General features: G+C 36.5%; 2 protein-coding genes across 2 annotated transcripts; both read left to right on the forward strand.

The window, feature by feature from the left end:
• The first annotated feature begins 1,879 nt into the window (after nt 1-1,879).
• On the forward strand, nt 1,880-8,466 carry LOC143884436 (large ribosomal subunit protein uL5z). Its single transcript, XM_077388007.1, has 5 exons — nt 1,880-1,930; nt 2,038-2,145; nt 5,892-5,934; nt 6,021-6,216; nt 8,105-8,466. Exons 1-5 carry the CDS (start codon nt 1,928-1,930, stop codon nt 8,301-8,303), a joined length of 549 nt encoding a protein of 182 aa, XP_077244122.1. The 5' UTR covers nt 1,880-1,927; the 3' UTR covers nt 8,304-8,466.
• Nucleotides 8,467-10,799: 2,333 nt separating this feature from the next.
• On the forward strand, nt 10,800-20,244 carry LOC143884438 (Adenine nucleotide alpha hydrolases-like superfamily protein). Its single transcript, XM_077388008.1, has 4 exons — nt 10,800-11,037; nt 16,075-16,196; nt 16,328-16,446; nt 19,901-20,244. The coding sequence occupies exons 1-4, from the start codon at nt 10,839-10,841 to the stop codon at nt 20,007-20,009; spliced, it is 549 nt and encodes a 182-aa protein (XP_077244123.1). The 5' UTR covers nt 10,800-10,838; the 3' UTR covers nt 20,010-20,244.
• Nucleotides 20,245-21,511: the final 1,267 nt, after the last annotated feature.

Consider the following 21,511-nt stretch of genomic DNA (forward strand, 5'->3'; position numbering starts at 1 on the left):
GATTTTGAATTCGTAGTGGACTTGGACTTCATAAATTGTTGGTCACTTCAAGGAAGTTCAACAAGCTGCGACTAACTTTGTGGAATGTTAAGACTCTCCCACAAGGACTTTAGAGTGACTAGGGGTTTGAAGTTTTGCTTTACTCATGAAGAGATGGGGACTTTAAAGTCCAAAAAAGCTTTATATTCCAAAATTCCATCATTGCCATAGGAAGTTTGGTGTGCCCCAGTTGTGGATCCAAATAAATCATGCATATAGGTGGGTTATATTGTGCTTGCCTATTTTGGTCATTTTATATAAATAAGGATATTTTGGTTATTTTCTATAAATAAGGATATTTTGATGAAATTTATAAGGTAAAGAGCATTGCATTTTTTATGAGATGAGGACATTTTGGTCATTTTCCTCGAGATAAAGGTATTTTGGCTATTTCCGTGGGATGGGGACATTTTGGTTATCTTCTACGACATATGGGTATTTTAGGATTTTTTTCTTCTATATTTCTAAGTTTTCTCATTTTTCATAGGATAAGGGTATTTTTGTTAATTTTCATGAGATAAGGGCATTTTGGTCATATCCCATGATATAGATCTATTTTAGGATTTTTATTGATTTTCTATTTTTTTTCATTTATTCTCATTTTCCATGAGATAAGGCCACGTTTGGATATTAGCAAGATTTAGATTCCAATTTAGTTGATATTTTTAACTGAATCAGATCCTTAGATTTCCAAATCAGCTACAACAGTGCAAAAAAATTCGATTTTCAAATCTTTTATGCAAGACATTAGTTGGAAATCAATATATGTGGCAACTTCAGTCACTATCGCTGCTCCTCGATCATGATGATGATTGATGTGTTTTGTATCCAAAACTCAAATCCAAATTAAAATATAAATGCATGAGGTATCCAAACGGGCCCTCCCTTGGATTTGGATTTGGATTTTTAAATCCAAATTCGACGTTTCGCAAGCCTTTATGACATCTGGATTTTGATTTGAGTGAAATCCACAAGATTTACAAATTCCTCATATTAGTGTAATTTTTTAGATTTATAAATCCTTTATGCAAGAGGGTTATTTATAAATCTAAATATGACTCATAAGGGATTAAAATGACCAAAATATACCAAAAAAATGTCAAATGACTAAGTACCCACGACATTAAAAAATGATCAAAATACATCGTATTAGGTAAAATGACTAGAAAACCCCCGAGTCAGTCAAAATGACCGAAATATCCTATACCAAGTAAAAATGAAAAAAATACCCCCAAATCGTGCAAAATTACTAAAATACCCTTATAGCATAAAATGATCTAAGTAACCTCATACAGGGTAAAATGACAAGAATACTCCAATATCATGAAAAATTACTAAAATACCCCTAGACCAAGTAAAAATGACTCATGGCTCATAAAAAAATGACTAAAAATACCATCATGATATAAAAATGATAAGAATACGCCATATTAGGTAAAATGACTAGAAATACCTCTATACCGGGTAAAAATGAAAATACCCCCAAGTCGTGCAAAATGAGTAAAATACCCTTATGACATAAAATGATCAAAATAACCTCATATAAGGTAAAAATGACTAAAATTCCCCAAGATCATGGAAAATTATCGAAATACCCCTATACCAAATACCCCGAGTCATGGAAAATGACTAAAACACCCTTATGACCTAAAAAATGATCAAAATACCCCATATAGGGTAAAATGACTAGAATACCCCTGGATCATGGAAAATGCGTACTTGCGAGTTTGTTGTTTGATTATTTCCATCACTCAATCTTGGCCATTAAAATATGGTGGGCCATACCTTATAATTACACAATCTTGATCACTATAAAAGATGCAAAATTTTAGTCTAGGGTTAGGGTTTCCTACTGCTCCGAGAGAGAGAGAGAGAGAGAGAGAGAGAGATGGTATTGAACCTGATATTTCTATTTTCTGGATTTTACTGATCTCCTTGTTCTTTGTTTTTCTATAATGGTTTCTGATCGATCATGTAGTTTTTCTTTTCTGGTTTCAGGCTTCGGAAAGGAAACTCTCGAATCCAATGAGGGAGATAAAAGTACAGAAGCTCGTCCTCAATATCTCAGTTGGAGAGAGCGGTGATCGTCTCACCAGGGCCTCCAAGGTGATTTACCATTCACTTCTCATACCATTTCAAAAATGAAACCCTAAATGCGTCCAAGAGTTCGAATTAGTTGCTATATATTTCTTCTTTCTTTCCTTTTACTTGAAAAGTGGTCGATTTATATGTTTGGTTGTTAATAGGAATGCTTCTATTGAGCGTATAGCTAGTGCTAAATTCACTTTGGATTCCATATAATATAGTTGATTGCAAATTTAGGCACAAATTGTACACTTAAACCTATTAGATTGCATGCCCAAACTAGTCCTTTAGAAGAACATGGAATTTTGCTAATAGAAGTGATAATATATTCATTGAATCCAATATGGGACACCCATGTGATGTGGTGTCCATGAATCGATCGGTGGCCGCCATCTTTGATTGTTCTGGACAGTACATTTCGTAGACACCATTGGATTATCATAGCCCAATATTACTCTGCTCGGCTCGATGATCTCCTAAGAACTAGTTTAATGTAATTATCTCGTTCGAGGCGAGTTGGGCTATGGGCAGTTAATTGTGGGGCCCACTAAAGGGATTGTTCTGAATCTGATCAATCATGGGGCCATTTGTGCAATCATGGTGGGCTGCATTGTAACATGTTCGATCCTTATTTGCCAATTTTCCGTTAAAACAATGGTATAAAAAACGAGTTAGTAGCAGAGGATGACTCTCGTCTTTCTAAGAAAAAAAAAAAAGGAAATTAGTGGAGCATGTCTTATGTACAATACCGAATACTCCTTCCCTATATATTAAGATTGGCTGTGCATCGCTGGAAAAAAAATTCACTGGAAACTTGAGATCTTGATGAAGGGTGATTCATGCTTTAGGTTGGGAAGAAAAATTCAGGAATTCTTGCATTTTATAGAGAATTCTTCTGGGTGATGTGGCAAATATGTAACTTGGTCAAATTAAATTTCAAAGGAGAAAAATGTGAGGCTGGAATTCACTGCACATCAATATGGAAATTCGTTCTTAAGTATTTGAGCTTCACAATCGTACTTTTGTTGTTCTCAATCTTGGCAGCTGTAGTCATTATTTTGGTGCAGCATTCTAGATTTTTTAGGTGATACTTGGAACATTGATTTTTGATATTGATCTTGCTTGTAATTCTGTTACCATGGGATCATCATCATCATCATCATCATTATTATTATTATTATTTTTGTGCTGAATGATTTTCGTTGCCAGATTCTGTATGTACTCTATTTCTAAATAATAATAGTAAGACCGTTGTATATTTGCTTGTGGCTCAAAACTTTCTTCACTTACCTGTCCATGTTTTTTAGAACAAATTATTTCTTTTGCACATTGTGCTTAGTATTTCTGTGTTCCATTGGAGTTGTTATTCAATATTTCCTGATTATGTTAAATGGTGACATTGGAAAGATTAAAAATCTCAGAACGGTCAGGTGGTAGTGAGGGAACAATGGAATATGGGAGTGTTACTGGTTAAATAGATCAGTATGGGAGTCTCATGACACTTGAACAATGCATTTTTCCTCTCATCAATTGACTCACATATGAATGGAAGTTAGTGGTTGGTAAGATCCTTAATGCTCAGTTCTCTTTATCTTGGTGTTGACTGTGGAAGGCAAGCATATCACATCATGCATTCGGAGGATTTTTGGAGGATTTCCTATTTTCATCCAACTCTAGAATGGAGAAGAGGTGTGTGTGAGATTTAATGTTTTTTTAGAACTTTTAAAATAACCAAGATATGTCAGATGATGAGATTCAAGAAAACTCTTATAAAGGGCACGAGCCTTTAAAGGAGAAAGTCTAAACTGGCCTCTAGGATCTTGGGGTGAATATCATGGCTTACAGCTTGCTTCACAGAGAGTGGAGAAGTTTCTACAAGGCTTGTGAAGATTTATCTTACATGTACATGGTTTGTACAATGGTGAAAAACAGCACTATGCTAGCCCATATTTAGTAGAGATTGCTGTGGTTATTCAGTTACTGTGACGATCCACATGACTTTTTTGAATTTTTTAAAGTGGGCAAAATACTGGTTGTTCTTGACTACATGGAAATTGATGAAGTAAATTGGTAAATTTTATGGCACCCATCTATTTATTCTTTTGCTTGAGATGTCACTCAGCTCATCTCTGCATTACCTTTTGTTGTTAATTTCTATGTTTTGCTTGTGGTTCAATTTGGAGTGCCCTTTTCCCGTGAAATCTGTAGTTGTGGAGTTGTAGTTAATCTGAACAAGAATTTAGTTATGCCTTCATCTTTATTGTTATTCTATTCCTGATTTTGAATAATTTCTGCATATATCATTTGTTGTTTTCTTTGAGATTTTTAGAACATTTGCATCTTAATGAACAAAATGTCTGGAGAGGAAGCTACAACTGCTGTAATTCTTTTCTCGTACCTTTAAGTAATCTGCAAAGGACAGATAGAGCCTATAGTTGCATGAGGGGAGACTGTTTCGGCTGCATGGATCAGTGTCAGTTGTCAACATCTTTTTGTAACCAAGAATCTTTTGCCCATAGAGATCAGTTTATATTCAAAGGCTTATTGTAGTCCTACATCCAATATGGGCATACTTGCGGAAGAAATTACTTATTTAGGAAATAATTCTATCCTGATGGCAATTTATCTCTTTTCTGTTAGGAAAGATATTGATTAGGAATTTGCTCATATGTTCCGCAGAATACAAGTAGCAATTCCAAAAAATTGCTTGCGATTGATTCCATTAATGGCTAAGCTACTCTTTGATTGCTTTCTGATCCACGATTGAAATCTTGAAAGATTTGACCAAAAATTAAGATTGGTTCTAGGGAACTCTCTTCAGTCCAACGTAGTAAGTTTTTGGAGCTGTACAAATTATATTCCTTTTGCTGCAGTTGAGCCAATGATTGAGGTCCCGTGGCCAGCATAGCAACTTACTATTGCTCTGCCCTCATCATGATTAGGAACTTCACAATTGAGATTCCAAACACCTATAGGAAGAGATGGCACGCTTCTTGCAAATTTCTTTTCCGTTAGCTCCTACTTGACCAATGAGACAGCTGTTCAGAACTTCAGATGGTGGCAGTAGAACTATTCATTTTGCTCCGACAAACTAAATCTTATAGTTACTTCAGGTATGTGACTTAGGCGTGTCAACATATATTGAATCCAGACATGGGAATGAGGGGGATAAAAAACGTGTTGAAACCTGTAAACTAGCACATCCATGCTTACGTTAAGCAAATGAAAACATTATATAATGCTACTAAAAATATGCCAAGATTGAATAGGAAAACGTAAGATATTGAGAAGTATATTGAAACAAGTAGCAAGGGAACATAGCGGCCACATTTAAATCAAGTTCATTTTTGAGCAGTTGTCTGTCATGTCATCCTTTTTACGTTGTTAAGACTTGTTTAAGACATATTTTATTGTTCCATTAGATTCTCAGTGTCTTCCCAAATTCTTCATATCGTAGTATTGAAATTAGTCTATCTTGATTGATTGATGGAATGCAATCTTTGCATATTTTTCCTGGAACCCTTCACATCTGGGAAGCAGTCTCTGCAGTTTTTTATTCGCTAGATTCTTGAGTAATTGTTTCTTAACTGTCTGATTACGAGATGTTGGGGTCATTTGGTTCCTTTTCTTTTTTCTTTTCCTTTTCTTTTCTGTTGCTACTTTTGAACAGATTATCTGTTTGCAATTTTTGTACTTTTACGACATCTTCATATTATTTTTGAAGGACCCTTCACTTCTTTTCTCAAATATTTTCAATATATGTTCAGGTCCTGGAACAACTGAGCGGACAAACTCCTGTGTTCTCTAAGGGTAGGCTGCAGTATCACCTCATATTTGTGGATATTCTTTTGGGATTGGGAGCCTCTATTTTATCATAATCTTTTGTTCTATTACAGCCAGATATACTGTTCGATCTTTTGGGATCCGGCGTAACGAAAAGATAGCGTGTTATGTCACGGTCAGAGGTGATAAAGCTATGCAACTTTTGGAGAGTGGGTTGAAAGTGAAGGAGTATGAGTTACTGAGAAGGAATTTTAGTGATACGGGATGCTTTGGTTTTGGTATCCAGGAGCACATTGATCTTGGAATTAAGTAAGCTATCCATTTATCTTTAGTTGCATTTTTGCTATATACTGTTTTATCTTGTGAGTGATCTTTCGTGTTATCTTGTCATGGTACTTTTATTCGCATTTTCTTTTTTAGGGTGATGTAAGTTCACCGGAGTTGCGTACTTAAAAAACAACTTCAAAGGAGTTCCCAATAATTTTGAACGTATGTAATTTAGAAATGCTGCATGAAACCCGACGTGCTGACATGGTGTTAAATCACATATGGATATGATTATATTGAGACATCTTTTCTATATCAATGTTTTCAGTATATGAAGTTAAAGTCCAAGTTATCTCAACTAAACTCAACTAGGCGTTTGTCCCAAACTAGTTGGGGTCGGCTGTCGGCTTTTAGAAAATTTTCATGAAGAAGAAGTTAAAGTCCAAGTTATACTAAATATAAATACATACTAGAGTAAAAATTATTCAAGTTATACTAATAATATACAGAAAAGTGTTGGTGCGCTTGAGCGCACCAAAAAAATGGTGCACTCAAGTCGTTATAACGCCTCCCATTGGTTTAAATGTTTGGGTCCCACATACAGGAACCAATGGGAGGCGTTATAACGACTTGAGCGCACCAACACTTTTCTCAATAATATAAATACATACTAAATATATATACATACAAGTTATACTAGTAAGTAGTAAATGCATACTAAATATATAAATACAAGTTATACTGATAATATATACATACTAATATATATACATACAAGATTTACTACCAACAAGAAGAAAATGGTAAGAATTTCCTATTTATTGGCGTGTAAAATTTTCACTTGTCCGTTCAAATTTTTTTTTTCGCTTGTGTTTACATATGTCTGACGGCATTTTTTTAAAGAGGTGGAGTGTCTTTGTTTCATTGGTTTAGTTGAAGCAAATAACATTCTGCTCTAACAAATGTACCCCAGTACTCCTATCTGTTTACTTTATTGTAGAGACCCAATTCGGATTATTATTTTAAATGAAATCCCAGAGAGCATAATATAGGCCTTTGGCTGAAAATTGCTATTTAGTGCCCCCAATAAATATCTGAAAAGAACTTGTTAAATGTTGTAGTCTTACCTCTCCCTCCTGTTTAATGACATTCTCATGGCTTGGGTGGACATGTAACAAGATAGAATCTCTAACTACATCAATTGCAAGCTGATTCCTTGGCATGAGGCAACCACTATACAAATATACAATCCACACTCTAGGCCTAAGTTGCGGTACCAAGCCTGAAGACGAGAAGCTGCCTACCTGACATTCGGAGCTTACCCGCTGTCAGTTGAGAAGAAAACAAAACAAATAGACACCAGTATTCATAACAAGGATAAAAAACACCAAATTATTAAACCTCTCATGAAGTAAGCATTTAACTGTATCTGTCCTCTAATTGTTACGTATGCCATTGTAGCTAATATCGATCCCAAAGTCCCATGGAATACTGAAGAAAAAACATTGATTTATTTTATTTTTTCTGTTGTTCCTTCTAAAAGAAGAGCCGACAATGCTGATCAGTACTAAAATATCACTGTGTAGAAAATAGATAACAAACCAAGTGCATCTGTTGTTCACTTATATATAACCCTCAGGTTAGCACAGTAAAATCATTGATTTTATCTATTCAACAATGTCGGTGTGCAATGGGCAATTAAGCTCGCAGATTCAAATCATAGCTGCGAAAGGCCCTTGCATATAAGTTAGTTTTATGTGGTGAAATCATGACTATCTCATGCAACAGGATGCGAATAAATTGCATTGCTCATTTCTAAATTTTCTTTTTTATTTTTGTGTATGCTGTGCTGTACTGGTATCGGATGTAAAATTATTGCCAGTACAGTTCAACTTGCTGACTTGATTTTATAAATTCAAACTTTGGACAGGTATGATCCTTCTACGGGCATTTACGGCATGGATTTCTACGTTGTTTTGGAACGCCCTGGTTATCGTGTGGGTCGTCGCCGTAGGTGCAAGTCTCGTGTTGGGATTCAACACAGGGTCACAAAGGAGGATGCCATGAAATGGTTCCAAGTCAAGTATGAAGGTGTCATCCTCAACAAGTCCCAAAATATCACAGGGTAGTAGCAACCTTTTAACATTGCAGGATTGTTGGTGTTCTCTTTTGCCTGTTATTGTCTTCAAACTATGGAGCCTGGAATTTTGCCTTGTGTGATTTTCAGGAATGTTTTTGAGCTTTGTAAGGATGATTTCTTCCTTCAATCCATATTGTCACTTGTTACTTGTAGTTGCAGGTGATGGAAATATTCAGTCTAGACAATCTATTTTTGCCCAAGACCAAGTATTTTCAGAAGTTTGTCTCAATTTGAGGAGTGTTTTTGAGCTATGTAGGATGAGTTTTTCTGTCTTTGTTCTCACTTGTTACTTGAAGCTGCAGGCGATGGAAATATTCCCTAGGCATTGCAAGAAAAACAATTCTAGCTGTTTTGTTTCCACTATTTAGAGAGGTTATGGCTTCTTTGGAGGGCTATCATTATAAATTGAAGGTCCCAATAAATATAATTTGAAGTGCAGTGGCTAGAGCTAACTTTTTTAATGTATAATCTAACAATGAATACTGGAAATGTTTTTTCCTGTAATCCAAACAGGGTCAGACCGTCTATTGTACCTGAGACCAAATATTTTCAGCTGGGTGCTATTGTTTCTAGGCACGTGAGTGTCATGCTACAGTGATGATGTGTTATACATTAATTGGCAATACGCAATGCTCATATTCTGTGATAGCTTTATGTTTTCCTCCCTTTTCTGGGAGCAGTAACTTCTATTTGCTAAACAGAGCTATGAAACAACCAAACCATATCCATCAGTCCATAAAGAACATCACCAGAGGAGTCTCTATTAGAGAAGCTCTAAAAGTCATGTAGCTTTTGAATATTATCATCCAGGTTTGAATAAGCTAAAGCTGCTCATGTAGCTTTTGAATATTATCATCCAGGTTTGAATAAGCTAAAGCTGCTGCTTTTAAAAAAAGTTAATTTGGGGATTGAGGTTGGAGAAGTAAAAGAGTACAAATTTTGAAGGCCTTGTCATGATAGTAAATGCCTGAATCTAATTGAGCTAGTTCTCGACAGATAGAACACAGTTTTTCTGTAGGATCAGGCCGGACAAAGGAAAACCGTCACCCTTGGTTGACATTTCAACTTCCAAATGCAAGGTTAGGATTTATGGAGTGATGAGAAAGTTAGTAAGGTCACACTCTCCTTGGTGTATCTCCACGGCAAATTATCTTGAATTGGGTGATAAGGAATAGGGAGCTGTATGATCATATCTTGAGTGGCTTGGTTCCATCATAAGGAGATTTCATTCAAATTCCAAGTGTTACAACTTCCAAATACAGGGCCATCATTTAGTAGGACTATAGAAGGGTGTAGACAAGGTTCTTGAGGGCTATCTAGATCTACGGAAAATTTTGTATTTTGGAAAATTTTATATTTTGGAAAATTTTGGCTAATTCATTTTTTATGGAATAATTTTTCCAAAATGCAAACTTTTCCCATTTTAAAGAAAATTTCATATTGGACTTGGAATTTCTATTTCTATGGAACATATTTTTTAATGGATTTTTTCCACGAATTTTTTACCTAGATAGTCCAAAAATGGTGGTTATTTTTATGAGATAAGGGTGTTTGTGTCAGATAGGCTTATTTTGTTTATTTTCTTTGAGATAGGATATTTTGGTCATTTTCCAAGAGATAAGGGTATTTTGCTTTTATTTCATGAGATATTTGTATTTTGTCGGGTTGAGGCCAACCCTAACCCAACCCGAGATAGCATTCCCTCAACCCTAACCCAATCCAACTCGAGGTTCGGGTTGAGGATGGTCAACCCTAACCCAACCCGCCTCAAAATCATGTCCGGTTGAGCCGGCTTGGGTTTGGGTTCATCTATTGCCAAACAAAAAAAAACAAGAAAAAAACATAATCTTAATATAATCATGATAAAATTATCTCACAGGACGGATGTTGGGTTCGGGTTGCCAAGGCCTCAACCCTAACCCAACCCGAGCGAAAATGGAGTTGAACCCATCGTGTTCGGGTAGAGCCCGACCCAAGTTGCACCCCTAATTTGTATTTTACTCATTTTGGAAGGAATATTTCTAGTTTTATTATTTTAATGAGATAAGTGTATTTTGGTTGATGACCTGTAGGATTATGCGCGTTGTTAGCGTCATTGTGGCCAGACTTTAACGCTTTCCTTTTTATGAGATAATGACAAATTATTTTAATAAAATTCCCCAACCCCCTATTTAACCCTATTTACCCCCATTTGAACAACTACAAATAAAGGATTATTTTATCCCTGCCCCATTGGAATGAACCCAAAATAGGGGACTGATATTCTCTCCCGCCCCCCTTTTAACAGAAATCGTTAACTTTTATGCTTTTGGAGTTGACGGTTGTTTCTCCACCCCTTCATAAAAGTTAAACGGGGGAAAATATCCATGAGGTTAAGGAATGTTTGGAAAAAGGGGTGGAAATATCATTTCCCGATGGCGTGTCAGTGAGAGTGCACGTCAGCAGGAACACGTAGAAATCCCACACTGAAGACAGCTTATAAAATGCAGTTTCAGGTCAGCTTAGAGTGTACGCAGAGAGAGAGATGGAAGGAGGTAGAGTGGAATCGGAAGAAGGGGCGACTCGGATAATGATGGGGGTGAACGAGTCATCATTGAAGGGATACCCTCATCCCTCCATTAGCAGTAGCTGGGCATTCGAATGGACCCTCACCAAGATCATACGCACCAACACTTCTGCTTTCACCCTCCTCTTCCTTCACGTCCAGGTCCCCGATGAGGATGGTATGCATCCTGTTAGTTTTTTTTTTTTTAATTTTTATTGTTAGGGTCTTCTTCTTTTCTTTATTCTTCTATAATTTAGGGTTAGATATGAATTTGATTGATTAAGGGATTTACACGCAACAATTGATTCCTATGCATTTCTTCGTTATTAAGGGAAAGGATTTTTTTTTATTGTTAGGTTCTTCTTCTTCTTCTTTTTTTTCTCCTTTATTCTTCCGTAATTTAGGGTTACAGATGAATTGATTGATATGCATTTTAAGTGTTTTCTTCCCAAATTAGGGGATTTACACGCAAGAATTAATTCCTTTGCATTTCTAGGGTTTTCTTTGTAATTAGGGGATCGAATTGCAAGCATTGGTTGATTTGTGGTTTTAGGTTTTTCTTTGTAACTTGGGGATCCGTATGCAAAATCTCCCCCCCCCCCCTCTCTCTCTCACACACAATCCGTATGCAAAATCTCCCCCCCCCCCCCCCCCCCTCTCTCTCTCACACACACACACACACACACACACAAAATGTGATCGAGTGGGGCCACCTTGGGTGGGCCACTTCCCAGATATTGTGTGCCAAAATAGAAGTTAAAATTAAATTGATCCTATTTTATGAATGAAAATAAATACGAAGCAAAAGCAAGAAAAATGTGGACGAGAAAGAGGTTGAGACATCATTCAAAAAAAAAATAAAAATAAATTTGAGACACATTACGAATATACTGTCTCTGCTCAATCAGACTTCCTTGGTGGCTTGCACACACTGATCGAGACAAACATGATTTGCTACTTGCGCATGGAGAAAGATGACCTCTAAAACAAGGAGATAATCATCGTTTTCCCATGTCTAACAAGATAGGGAATACTACCATCCAAAAAAAGGGATAGGGAATACTCTCTAATATAAGACATTATATAGTGTAGCGACATGTTTTGAAACACTCTTAAAAGTCCACACAAAAATGTTAAATATGGTCAACTGATTAGTCACAAAAAACCATTTCAAAACAAAAAAAAAATTAAGTGAGTTAAATATCAATAATAAATTTTGAATCAAAATTTTTAAAACTCATAAGATTTCCAACAGATGTAACGCTAATCGGGTCATCTTCATAGTGCAATTTATAGGCTTTTGCCTGCGCTGTTCAGTTTCATTGGACCATCTGTTTGTAGGTGATTGATCTGATGTCTAGTATTGTTCGTCCAGTGGGGTTAGCCAATCCACTCCCACAAGACCTGTTCCAATCAGAAGGTTGAAGTGGACTATCATTTGGTTGTACAAAGACTACTAAACCTGGTCCCAATGCAATAGGGAGACTTAATTATGGGTTTAAATATCCTCTAAGACTGATGGATATTGCATGATGCGTTTTTTCAATTGGATGCCACGAACAAAAATGTGTGAACCATAATATATATACACTGCTTATCCATAAAATAATCTGTATCATCCATGCAAACATTTAGTTTTTCTTTTGGAGATGGGTAAGCTCTGACTGAAAGAAGGATATTATTCACTGCATTGTGGTTACAACAAGAACCACAAAGAAAAAACTACAAATGCAACAAAGACGTTATGATAATGTGGGGATATAACAAATGTGGACTCTAAGGTACTTTTTATGTGATTCGGATGGGGTGGCATGGTGGTGGCAGTAAAGCATCATGCCAGTTTGCTATAGTTGCATTTCATATCAGGATCTTGATGACTGGAGTTGAACAGTGTTGGTTACTCCATAGGGTAACTTGATGGAGTGTAGGGAAGAACTGTCAATGGAGCTACATATCTCTAAGATATTGTTAGGATACAAAATTAGACAGACAAACACAGAGGGATTGATAAAGCAGCATAACAAAAGTAATAGAACTAGCATTGCTGCCCAATTTACATAGTAAACAAATGGATGGTGATAAACAAACGGACGATGAATAGAGACTTGGGCGTCCTTGAATTCAGCCGAGTTTGATATACTTAAAGAAGACACTGTAACTTAGCGAACCTGGGAAGCTGACTGCATTTTTCAATGATATGGTAACAAGGGGCATTGGCTCCTTTAGATAGGGGAAGTGCTAGTATAGAATTAAGTCATGACTTATGTGGGATAACATTACACTTAGGCCCTGTTTGTTTAAGATTATGAGAGCCGATTGTGAGTGCTACACCTATTAATGGACTCAAATTTAAACGTATTTTGAGTCCAGCAATCGGTTTGGCACTTGCAATCGGTTTTCATAATCTTAACGAACAGGGACTTGCTGAAATATGCTGGAATATAAATGCATTTGATTTTTCATCAAGTATATAGATATAGGGGTCTCTGCCAAGAGATATAGCATCGGAGTGAAGGAGTTTTAAATAATGTAAGAGCCAAGAGATTTCACAATGTAGTATTTCAGTTTAGGTAGGAGGCCGACAAAGAAGAGGTTGTCCATGTGTCCTTTAAAGCAGAAGGGAGGAGCAAGGATCTAGTGAGGATCACTATGACAATTATGTCTGATACTTTCAATTTATAGGTATTTTAAATGATATTATCACGATAATATCTTAATAAATGAACTTATTGTGATAAATACATTTTTAATATTTTACACGTAAGTTTGAATTAAATATGTTTTATTATTTTAGAATTATATAATTTTAATTACTTATATATTCATGATAATTTCCCGATATTATCTCAATAGAAATATCTAATTTTTAAACTTATCTTGATACCGTAGCTAATAAACTCTTGATAACAATATTTGTACTCTGTTGTGGATTAGAAACTGAGAAAATCAGGAAGTGAGCAGTCAGAATCTCTTCACTGGTGGCATCCACATCAAGCTGGAGGGGGATATAGGAGCAAGTGGATATGAAAATGTTCTTTTAGGGGAAAATAATGCGATGAGTTACTTAGGAAAGCAGGGTCTGTGGGAACTTAGCGCTCTGCTACCATTGTGGAGAAATGGCCTTTAAAAAGAAACAAGCCCTTCTATCATTTAGCTGCAATATTTATTGTTCCTTACTGATTCTTTGTTGTCACTGGACTCCAGTTGCATGTCTATGCACATCAGATTGCATCACAAGAAGCATGATTGCTTGAGCTGTTTGTTTCATTTTGTAGTTTTTTCTAAACTTTTATAGAGATCCCATTAAAATGCTAATTGCTTCATATAATTCGCAAACTATAGGTAATTACATGCTGAAATACACAATCTTCTCAGTTTGTTTTGTTGAACTCCACGAGGACTTTAAGTCCAGTTTCCGTAGTGCAATGTTTTAGCAGAGTTGTTGCTGTGCCATTGATATATTTCTATTTTTTCAATTAAATGTGCTGTGGTCCATGCATAAATAAATGGATATTTTCATGCTGTACAAGTGCTACTATTTTCAGGGGACACTTATATTTTGTTCCACTAATGAAACGGGAAAATAACCTACTCTAGAATGTACCGGCCTATGTTCCCCTTGTTCTGGCTTTGTTGTGGTCAGTTCTGATTATTTTATTTTTTATATTATTGATTGTTTCTCGTAAAAAAGTTAAATGCCTGTAAGTGCCAATTGGTTGAAAAATATTCTGACTGGATAGGGGTGAGTGGGGTTCAACAATAGAAAAACCCTCTCGTCGTGTAAATTATATAAATGATACTTACGCAGTCACATTATTGATTTTCGATTGAAGTCTAGTAAAATATTTATTCTTGTTTTTCCATATTTTTTTGGTATTCTTATATTTTCTTGTAATTTTTAACTTTCAGAATTTTAAAAAATTTTCCGCTTCTTTTTCTTAAATGGAACTCCAAAACTGGTGGAATGTCTAAACATTCCATTCCAAAATGACAATTGAACACCAATCGCAACATATGTGACAACTATGGGAATTAGCGACGCTGATTGGTATGAAAACATCAGAGGTTGATACGTCATGCATTTTATAGCACCACATCAAATTTAATCCAGTATGTGGCTTTCAAATTTGTATAGTCTTGGTGTAATGATAAGCTGGGCCTGAGCTTTGTCAGCGAATATGGCATGGGATAATCCCCCCTCTCTCTCTCTCTCCCCCCCCCCCCCCACTCCACAGACCAAAATTTTGCACTCCCTGCCGGCTTTTGTTCGTGATAATTGTATTGTTTTTTCTTGATTTTTATGCATTCTAGTTGGAGTTTTAGGCAGTCGTGGATTATAATCAGAATTTGGAGTGCTTTAACTTTTATGATTTTTGTTTTTCGTATGAGTACAGCAATGATTTGTTAAAGTTGAAGGGTAAGCTTGAGTTAGAATCAAGTTTGAGCCTAAGTAGGAGTTGGGTCCAAACTCAAATAGATCTATCTCTCTCCCTCTCCTTCTCTCTCAGAACAACAATTAAGATAGGAACTGTTGTCAGAACCTAACTTAATTTGTGCGCGCGCGCGTGTGTGTGTGTGTTTGTGCGTGCTCTATTCCTTGGCTGCCGCAGCATGTTTTCTATAGTCTGTTTTCAGAACAACAATTAAGTTAGGTACTGTTCGACCTAATTCTTTTATCTTCTTTTTATCTCTACGGGTTTTAAGTTTCAGTCCCTTGTTGAGCTGCATCGAAAATTTTGCTACTGCAATCCTTATATGGAAATCAATGTTACTGCCCCACAGAGCAATGGTAGTATATGATATTATGTATGGGTTTATCATGGGAAGCCTGTCAAAGGACTGCATGATTTGAAAGATGGCTTTACAAAGTGTTCTTTGAATTGACTATCTAGGTTTTGGATGACACAAAAGAAAACATCAAAACAAGGGGAAGCGATGCAGCGTCAGATTTTATCTGATTCCATGTTGTGCATTAGGTCGTCGAAATACTTAGAACTGCCTGTGAATTGACTGCACCATAAGTTATTGAGTCTCAGAGGGTGAGTATTTTGTCAGTCTTGTTGGACTGACAGCTTGTCCTCAGGCCAAATTTATTTAGTAGTCACATCTCCTTGGAACAAGTTCCATACTGTGGATGCTGTAGCTTTCTTGTGATACCTGGAAATGTGAAAATTTACTGACTGGCATATTTTAATGTTTTGTTCTATTGGTCTAGGATTTGATGACATGGATAGCATTTACGCGTCACCTGAAGATTTCCGAGATATGAGACGGAGAGACAAGATACGAGGGCTTCACTTGCTGGAATACTTTGTCGGACGCTGTCATCAAATTGGGGTACTGAAAAACTTCCACCAACACTCAGGCTTATTTTCTCCTCTCTTATTTTTGTTTCTAATATTTTCTTCTTAGCTAAATGCCATTTTATGGCGTATCTTAACTTTTCAATATTATGTGATTGTTGGTAGATTCCTTGCGAAGCATGGATCAAGAAAGGGGATCCAAAGGAAGTTATCTGCAATGAGGTGAAGAGAGTTCGTCCAGATATTTTGGTTGTCGGCAATCGTGGGCTTGGTCCTTTTCAAAGGTATGGTTGGAGCATGTGTTCTCATTTGCTACTCCTTCCATTATTTCTTTGTTCCCTTATTTGTACCACAATTCTGCATGCTGTTGAAAATGCATTAGAAACCGAGTTTTGATTGTTTATTATCTTGGTATTGGATATACACAATGCACAATTGCACGCTTTCAGTATAATGACTTGTTATGTGGTAAAAGAAAAAGGTGCAGCGTTTGTGACTCTTAACTGTATTAGTCTTTTGTAACCTTTTGTACGGTGAATAGTTCCCCTTCATTATGGGTATTTTATTCTTTGATATCTGTGTGTATAAGATAATGTAAAGTTATCATTTGAAGTTGATGAAACAGTTCCCACTCCCTTTCCCTGCTTGGCTGCCCTCTCTATTTTCTTCTCTTTTCTTTGCTTCTACCACATGTGAAAAACATATACTTCAACCAGATTTTACACTGTATCAAGCTAGTAAGATCCAAATCAAAGAATATCTCTCGAGCCATCAAACAGTTCTTCAATCCATTTTCTTCTCTATTCCACATCTCCAAAAACTGTAGATTTCTCTGTTATCTATTTCCTCTTCTAAAGCCGTAGATCTGTCCATTCATTATTTCCTCCCCTTCAACACCCCTGGATCTATTACTTTTATATTTCTTCTTCGAAAATCCTAGGTATGTACTTGTTTATCAATCTCACCTGTTTGAAAACTTCCACTTCTCTTCACTCTCCTTTACTACCCTACATTCTCCACGTTCAGATCTCTCAATCTCTTCTAAACCATAAGGGGAGGTTCTGAGACCAAATCTCGGGGATCCACTTTTTGTGAACCGAGACAAACAACTGAGTCAACTCAATATCAGTAGGCTGAGCGCAACTAGGGCCTCTTAACCGCCTCCTAGAAATCCTTGGAGGGGTCTTGATTGGTCAATTCTGGCAATTGCTACGCACCTGAAAATGTATAAATAGACTTCCGGGGTTTCCTTTCTAGTTATTGAAATAAATATACATTTGAACGCACTGATCTTGCAACCAAGATCAATTAAGATAAGCATTTGGAGTTGTCTTTCAAGATATTTAAGATAAACTTGGTTTTACTGAAAATCTCTTGTTCCTTTTCATTGAAATTCTGTTAATCGGGTATCCTCCATTGAACTTAATGTTTCTAGAGGTTATGATATGGGGGTTACCATGTTCAAATCTGATCTATCATCAGGACATCACGGATTATATAAGCGTTACAGTAGCCTCAGTTGTGGAGAAATGGTTAACAGGTCATCATGGCTAATCCATGTTTGTCATTTTGAATTGACAGCGGACCCTCTGTCCATTTGTTGAGCAGAGCTTTACATCCAGTATCTCTCTCTCTCTCTCTCTATATATATATATATACACACACACACACACACACACACACACACACACACACACACACACACATGTCATTACAATTACTATGGATATAATGGTTGTGGGAGATATTCATCAATATGCTCAAGAGACGATAGCTCCGATCTCAATATTAAATAAAATGCCAACGGAATTGGAATTGGAATTAACGACCAATAAAATGCCAACGGAATTGCATAGGTGTTTTCTTTTAGGAATTGGAATTAACGACCATTAATTGTGGATAGTTGTGCCCATCTCTCCTGATATATGTCAATGAAATACAAAAACCTCATGAGGGGAAATTTGTCTTCATTTTTCATTGTGTGAATCTATATTCTTTATGTCACGCCACAAAATTTGCTCCCATATTCATAATCATCTCATTAATTAAATTGAGATAAGACAGCCTCTTTCTCAGTCTCAACAATACCTAGAAAAGATCCCAAGGACAATTACACGATTTGAAATTTGTATGAGGGTTATTTAACATGACACTCTTCCATAACGACTCCATTACTTCAACTGAAGCAACAAGGACCCTTCCGGCCTCCCATTATCTTTTCTATTTATAATTTGTTTATTCCAATGCATGATTTTTTATATTGATTTATAGTGTTTTTTTTTTTTTTGAATGGCGTTGATTTATAGTTGAAATGTTTATATGGGCTCGCTCCAATGTATCATTACTGCTCATTCAAATGGCAACTTACTGTTGCATGGAAATTCCCACAATTTTGCTCTGCAAGAATGTAAGCATCCTATTGCTTTAGAGTTTAGACCCTTGAAAATATTTTTGATCTGGCCAGAGGCACAATATGTTTTTGTAGGTTTAGCCAACTTATAATTCATCTAGGGGTTGATCCTGATGTCTAAACTTAACAAATTGGGTTATAGTATGTATGAAGTATGTATTTAGTCACACAAATCGGGTTATACTACTGAATAATATGTATTTGTAGGCCAGTAAGTTTAGAAGCCATTTCATCCTCCCCCAACAATTCTCATTAACCGCAACTTGAAATTGTATTGCAAGAACCATCACTTTTGCATCACGAAAATGCTCGAGGCTACTATGCTTAATTTTTGTATGCTTGGATGTGAGAGCAATGGCTTGTGATTCAACACCTACTGCTAACGGTGACAGTAAATACTAACTGCTATGGGTCGTGAGAGCTTTGATTCTCTTGCTTATGTTTATTATCTTTTGTTTGTTACTTTTTTTTTTCTTTTGCTTCTTTTTAAAAAAAAAATGGTAACAGAATTCATTAAAATGAAGACTGAGAAGGTCCCCCCTCAAGTACAAAGACACAGATACAAACCAAGAAAACAGAGACAACCCTGCAACCCTGCAATTATACAATTAGGGTGGTAAAAAATCAATTTTTCTGTTCTTTTGCTGATTGTTTCTGTTGTTTATCTTGGACATAAATATTTGCACACAGCACACATAAATATGTGTTCCCTATGTCCATCACATCCTTTCATTTATTTGGTGACTGCCTTAGTTTATCATGGAGCACACATAAAGGGCACGTTTGGCTACCATGAATATTCTTCATGATAAATCAGGGTCCAAGTGGAGATGAGGGTGAAGTGGCTAAAAATTAGGAAACAAAAAACAGGAAACTAGGTCTCCGGTGATGAGAAGAGGCAAAAAATCCTGAAACAAAAAATTCTACTCAAAATCTGATTATCTTTTTCCTGATTTTTAGCCACTTATTAGGCTCTTCTAAATCGTGCCCTTTCAAATCTCTCCTCCCACTGCCCTACCCCTCTCTCACCACTTGTGAGACACCGATTTATCATGAAAAAAAAATTCCTGGCAGCCAGACATGGCCAAACAGTTTCTTTTTTCCGGCACTTATTCCTGCACAGAGAGCAGCTATCATTTAGCTTTTTCCAAACATTGCATCATCTAGATCATTTGCTAATGTGATTGTCTGCAAATTTAGAAACAATAGCTGTGGAAGAGCTAATATATCAATTTCGATCCCAACTCAGCAGGAACATTGGCTGTTGATTTTTCTTTCTGGTACAAATATTTGCAGTGCTACTAAGTAATTTGTGCATTTATTCGCAGGGTGTTTGTGGGAACTGTGAGTGAATTTTGTGTAAAGCATGCACATTGCCCTGTGATCACCATCAAACGCAAGGAAGATGAGGCCCCGGAAGATCCAGTGGATGATTGATTGTTCGAAACCATGCTTAAATTCCTTGTTTCCATAATCTTAGTAGTTAATATTACATGTCATAAAAGGCTACGATATACTAGAGAGACAAGCAACCCAGAAGAAAAAACTTTTTCCAGAAAGAACTGCAGATAATTGTATGATATGGGAATTCTTGTTTTTTTTTTTTCATCATGTACTTGGCTTAGCGTCTCCATTTTCAGCAGGTTTGCGTTCTCTTTGAGTTACTTTGGCATCTCCTCTGTTTCCTCCATTTTCAGCTGGTTTGGCTTTGATTTCTCGGTGGCCTGCTGGTTTGCTCCTCTGCATGCTTTTGTTGAACCCGTTTTCCACGTCATGTTTAGGGTGGAAACTGTGGTCTTTTGTGGCATTTGTGCGAATGAAACGACGTCCACAGAGCTTGCCGAGGAAGCAAGCGAGCATTGCTAGAACTGTTATAATGGCCAGAATTAAGAAAACTGGACCCAATGAGCCCTTGGAATGGGCAGAAGGCTGCGTTGAGACAGAGTGTGGGTAAACCACGACCGGCTGAGGGGTCGACATTGTTGATCACTGTTCGATCTTCCCCGGGAAAAAAACAAAGGTTTTTGGTTTAGTATTGCTTTCCTATCTTTCTTACGTCTTGAGTGTGGACAAAGGCAAGTTCATGTGTCATTGAAGAAATGAGAGTACTGCCAGGAGGGCTTAGGTATGGTTTTTGAAGAGTTTTGGTTTCTAAAGGGGAGGCTTTTCCTTTAATAAAGAGAAAGATATTCTTCGCTTTTGTTGTGAAAATAGAGACATTGCAATGCTTGGAAATGAGAGAAAGCGTAGGCTTTTAAGCATTTTAGTTTGGGTAGGAATCAAAGCCTTTTCATTACACCTACACTTGCGTAACTAATATAATTGGTGGATGGATTTTGTGTTAAACAATTATATCTGTTTTCAGTGATACATGCACATACGACCATTCATAGATGAAGAAAGATTTAAAGATGAACTGCATGTGAAGAAGAGGAATGAAGAGCAGAAGGGGGAGGGTTTCCACATGTTTGCATAGGTCACCAAATATGACGGGTTATGATCATCTTTACGAAGATATATTTCCTTCTCTTCTTTTTTTTTTTTTTTTTTTTAATTAATTTATTTATGACATAGGGTATCCCACTCCAATTTTTAAGGCGGGACTATTCCCTAGTATGGATGCAAACCACACGCATCCCTCCCCCCCCGGTAAACCACACGCATCGGATAAGGCTGGGAGATTCGAACTCGTGTCACTGTGGAGCATACCCATGACTATAAGCCAAAGAGCCTCACCCGTACGGGTTCAAAGATATATTTGTATCACAACCTATCCAGGATAAGGACCACTAAATGAACGACTTGGATCATCGAATAACTGGGATCTACTCATTTTGTATTAGTATTTACTGACCGAAATGAATGGACTTTCTTCATCAAACAAGAAAAAAATAAGGAATATAAAAAAAAGAAGAAAATTCCTAAAAATAAGAAAAATA

The sequence above is a fragment of the Tasmannia lanceolata genome, unplaced genomic scaffold (assembly GCF_043159265.1).
Source record: "Tasmannia lanceolata isolate RefF3 unplaced genomic scaffold, GAP_Taslan_0.1 ptg000008l, whole genome shotgun sequence".
Classification (NCBI taxonomy): Eukaryota; Viridiplantae; Streptophyta; class Magnoliopsida; order Canellales; family Winteraceae; genus Tasmannia; species Tasmannia lanceolata.

Coding starts and splice junctions, on each gene's coding strand:
- LOC143884436 (XM_077388007.1), top strand. Junction 5,935..6,020: donor AACTCCTGTGTTCTCTAAGG/GTAGGCTGCAGT, acceptor GTTCTATTACAG/CCAGATATACTGTTCGATCT. Junction 6,217..8,104: donor CACATTGATCTTGGAATTAA/GTAAGCTATCCA, acceptor AACTTTGGACAG/GTATGATCCTTCTACGGGCA.
- LOC143884438 (XM_077388008.1), top strand. CDS start 10,839: ATGGAAGGAGGTAGAGTGGAATCGGAAGAAGGGGCGACTCGGATAATG. Junction 11,038..16,074: donor CCAGGTCCCCGATGAGGATG/GTATGCATCCTG, acceptor CTATTGGTCTAG/GATTTGATGACATGGATAGC. Junction 16,197..16,327: donor GACGCTGTCATCAAATTGGG/GTACTGAAAAAC, acceptor GATTGTTGGTAG/ATTCCTTGCGAAGCATGGAT.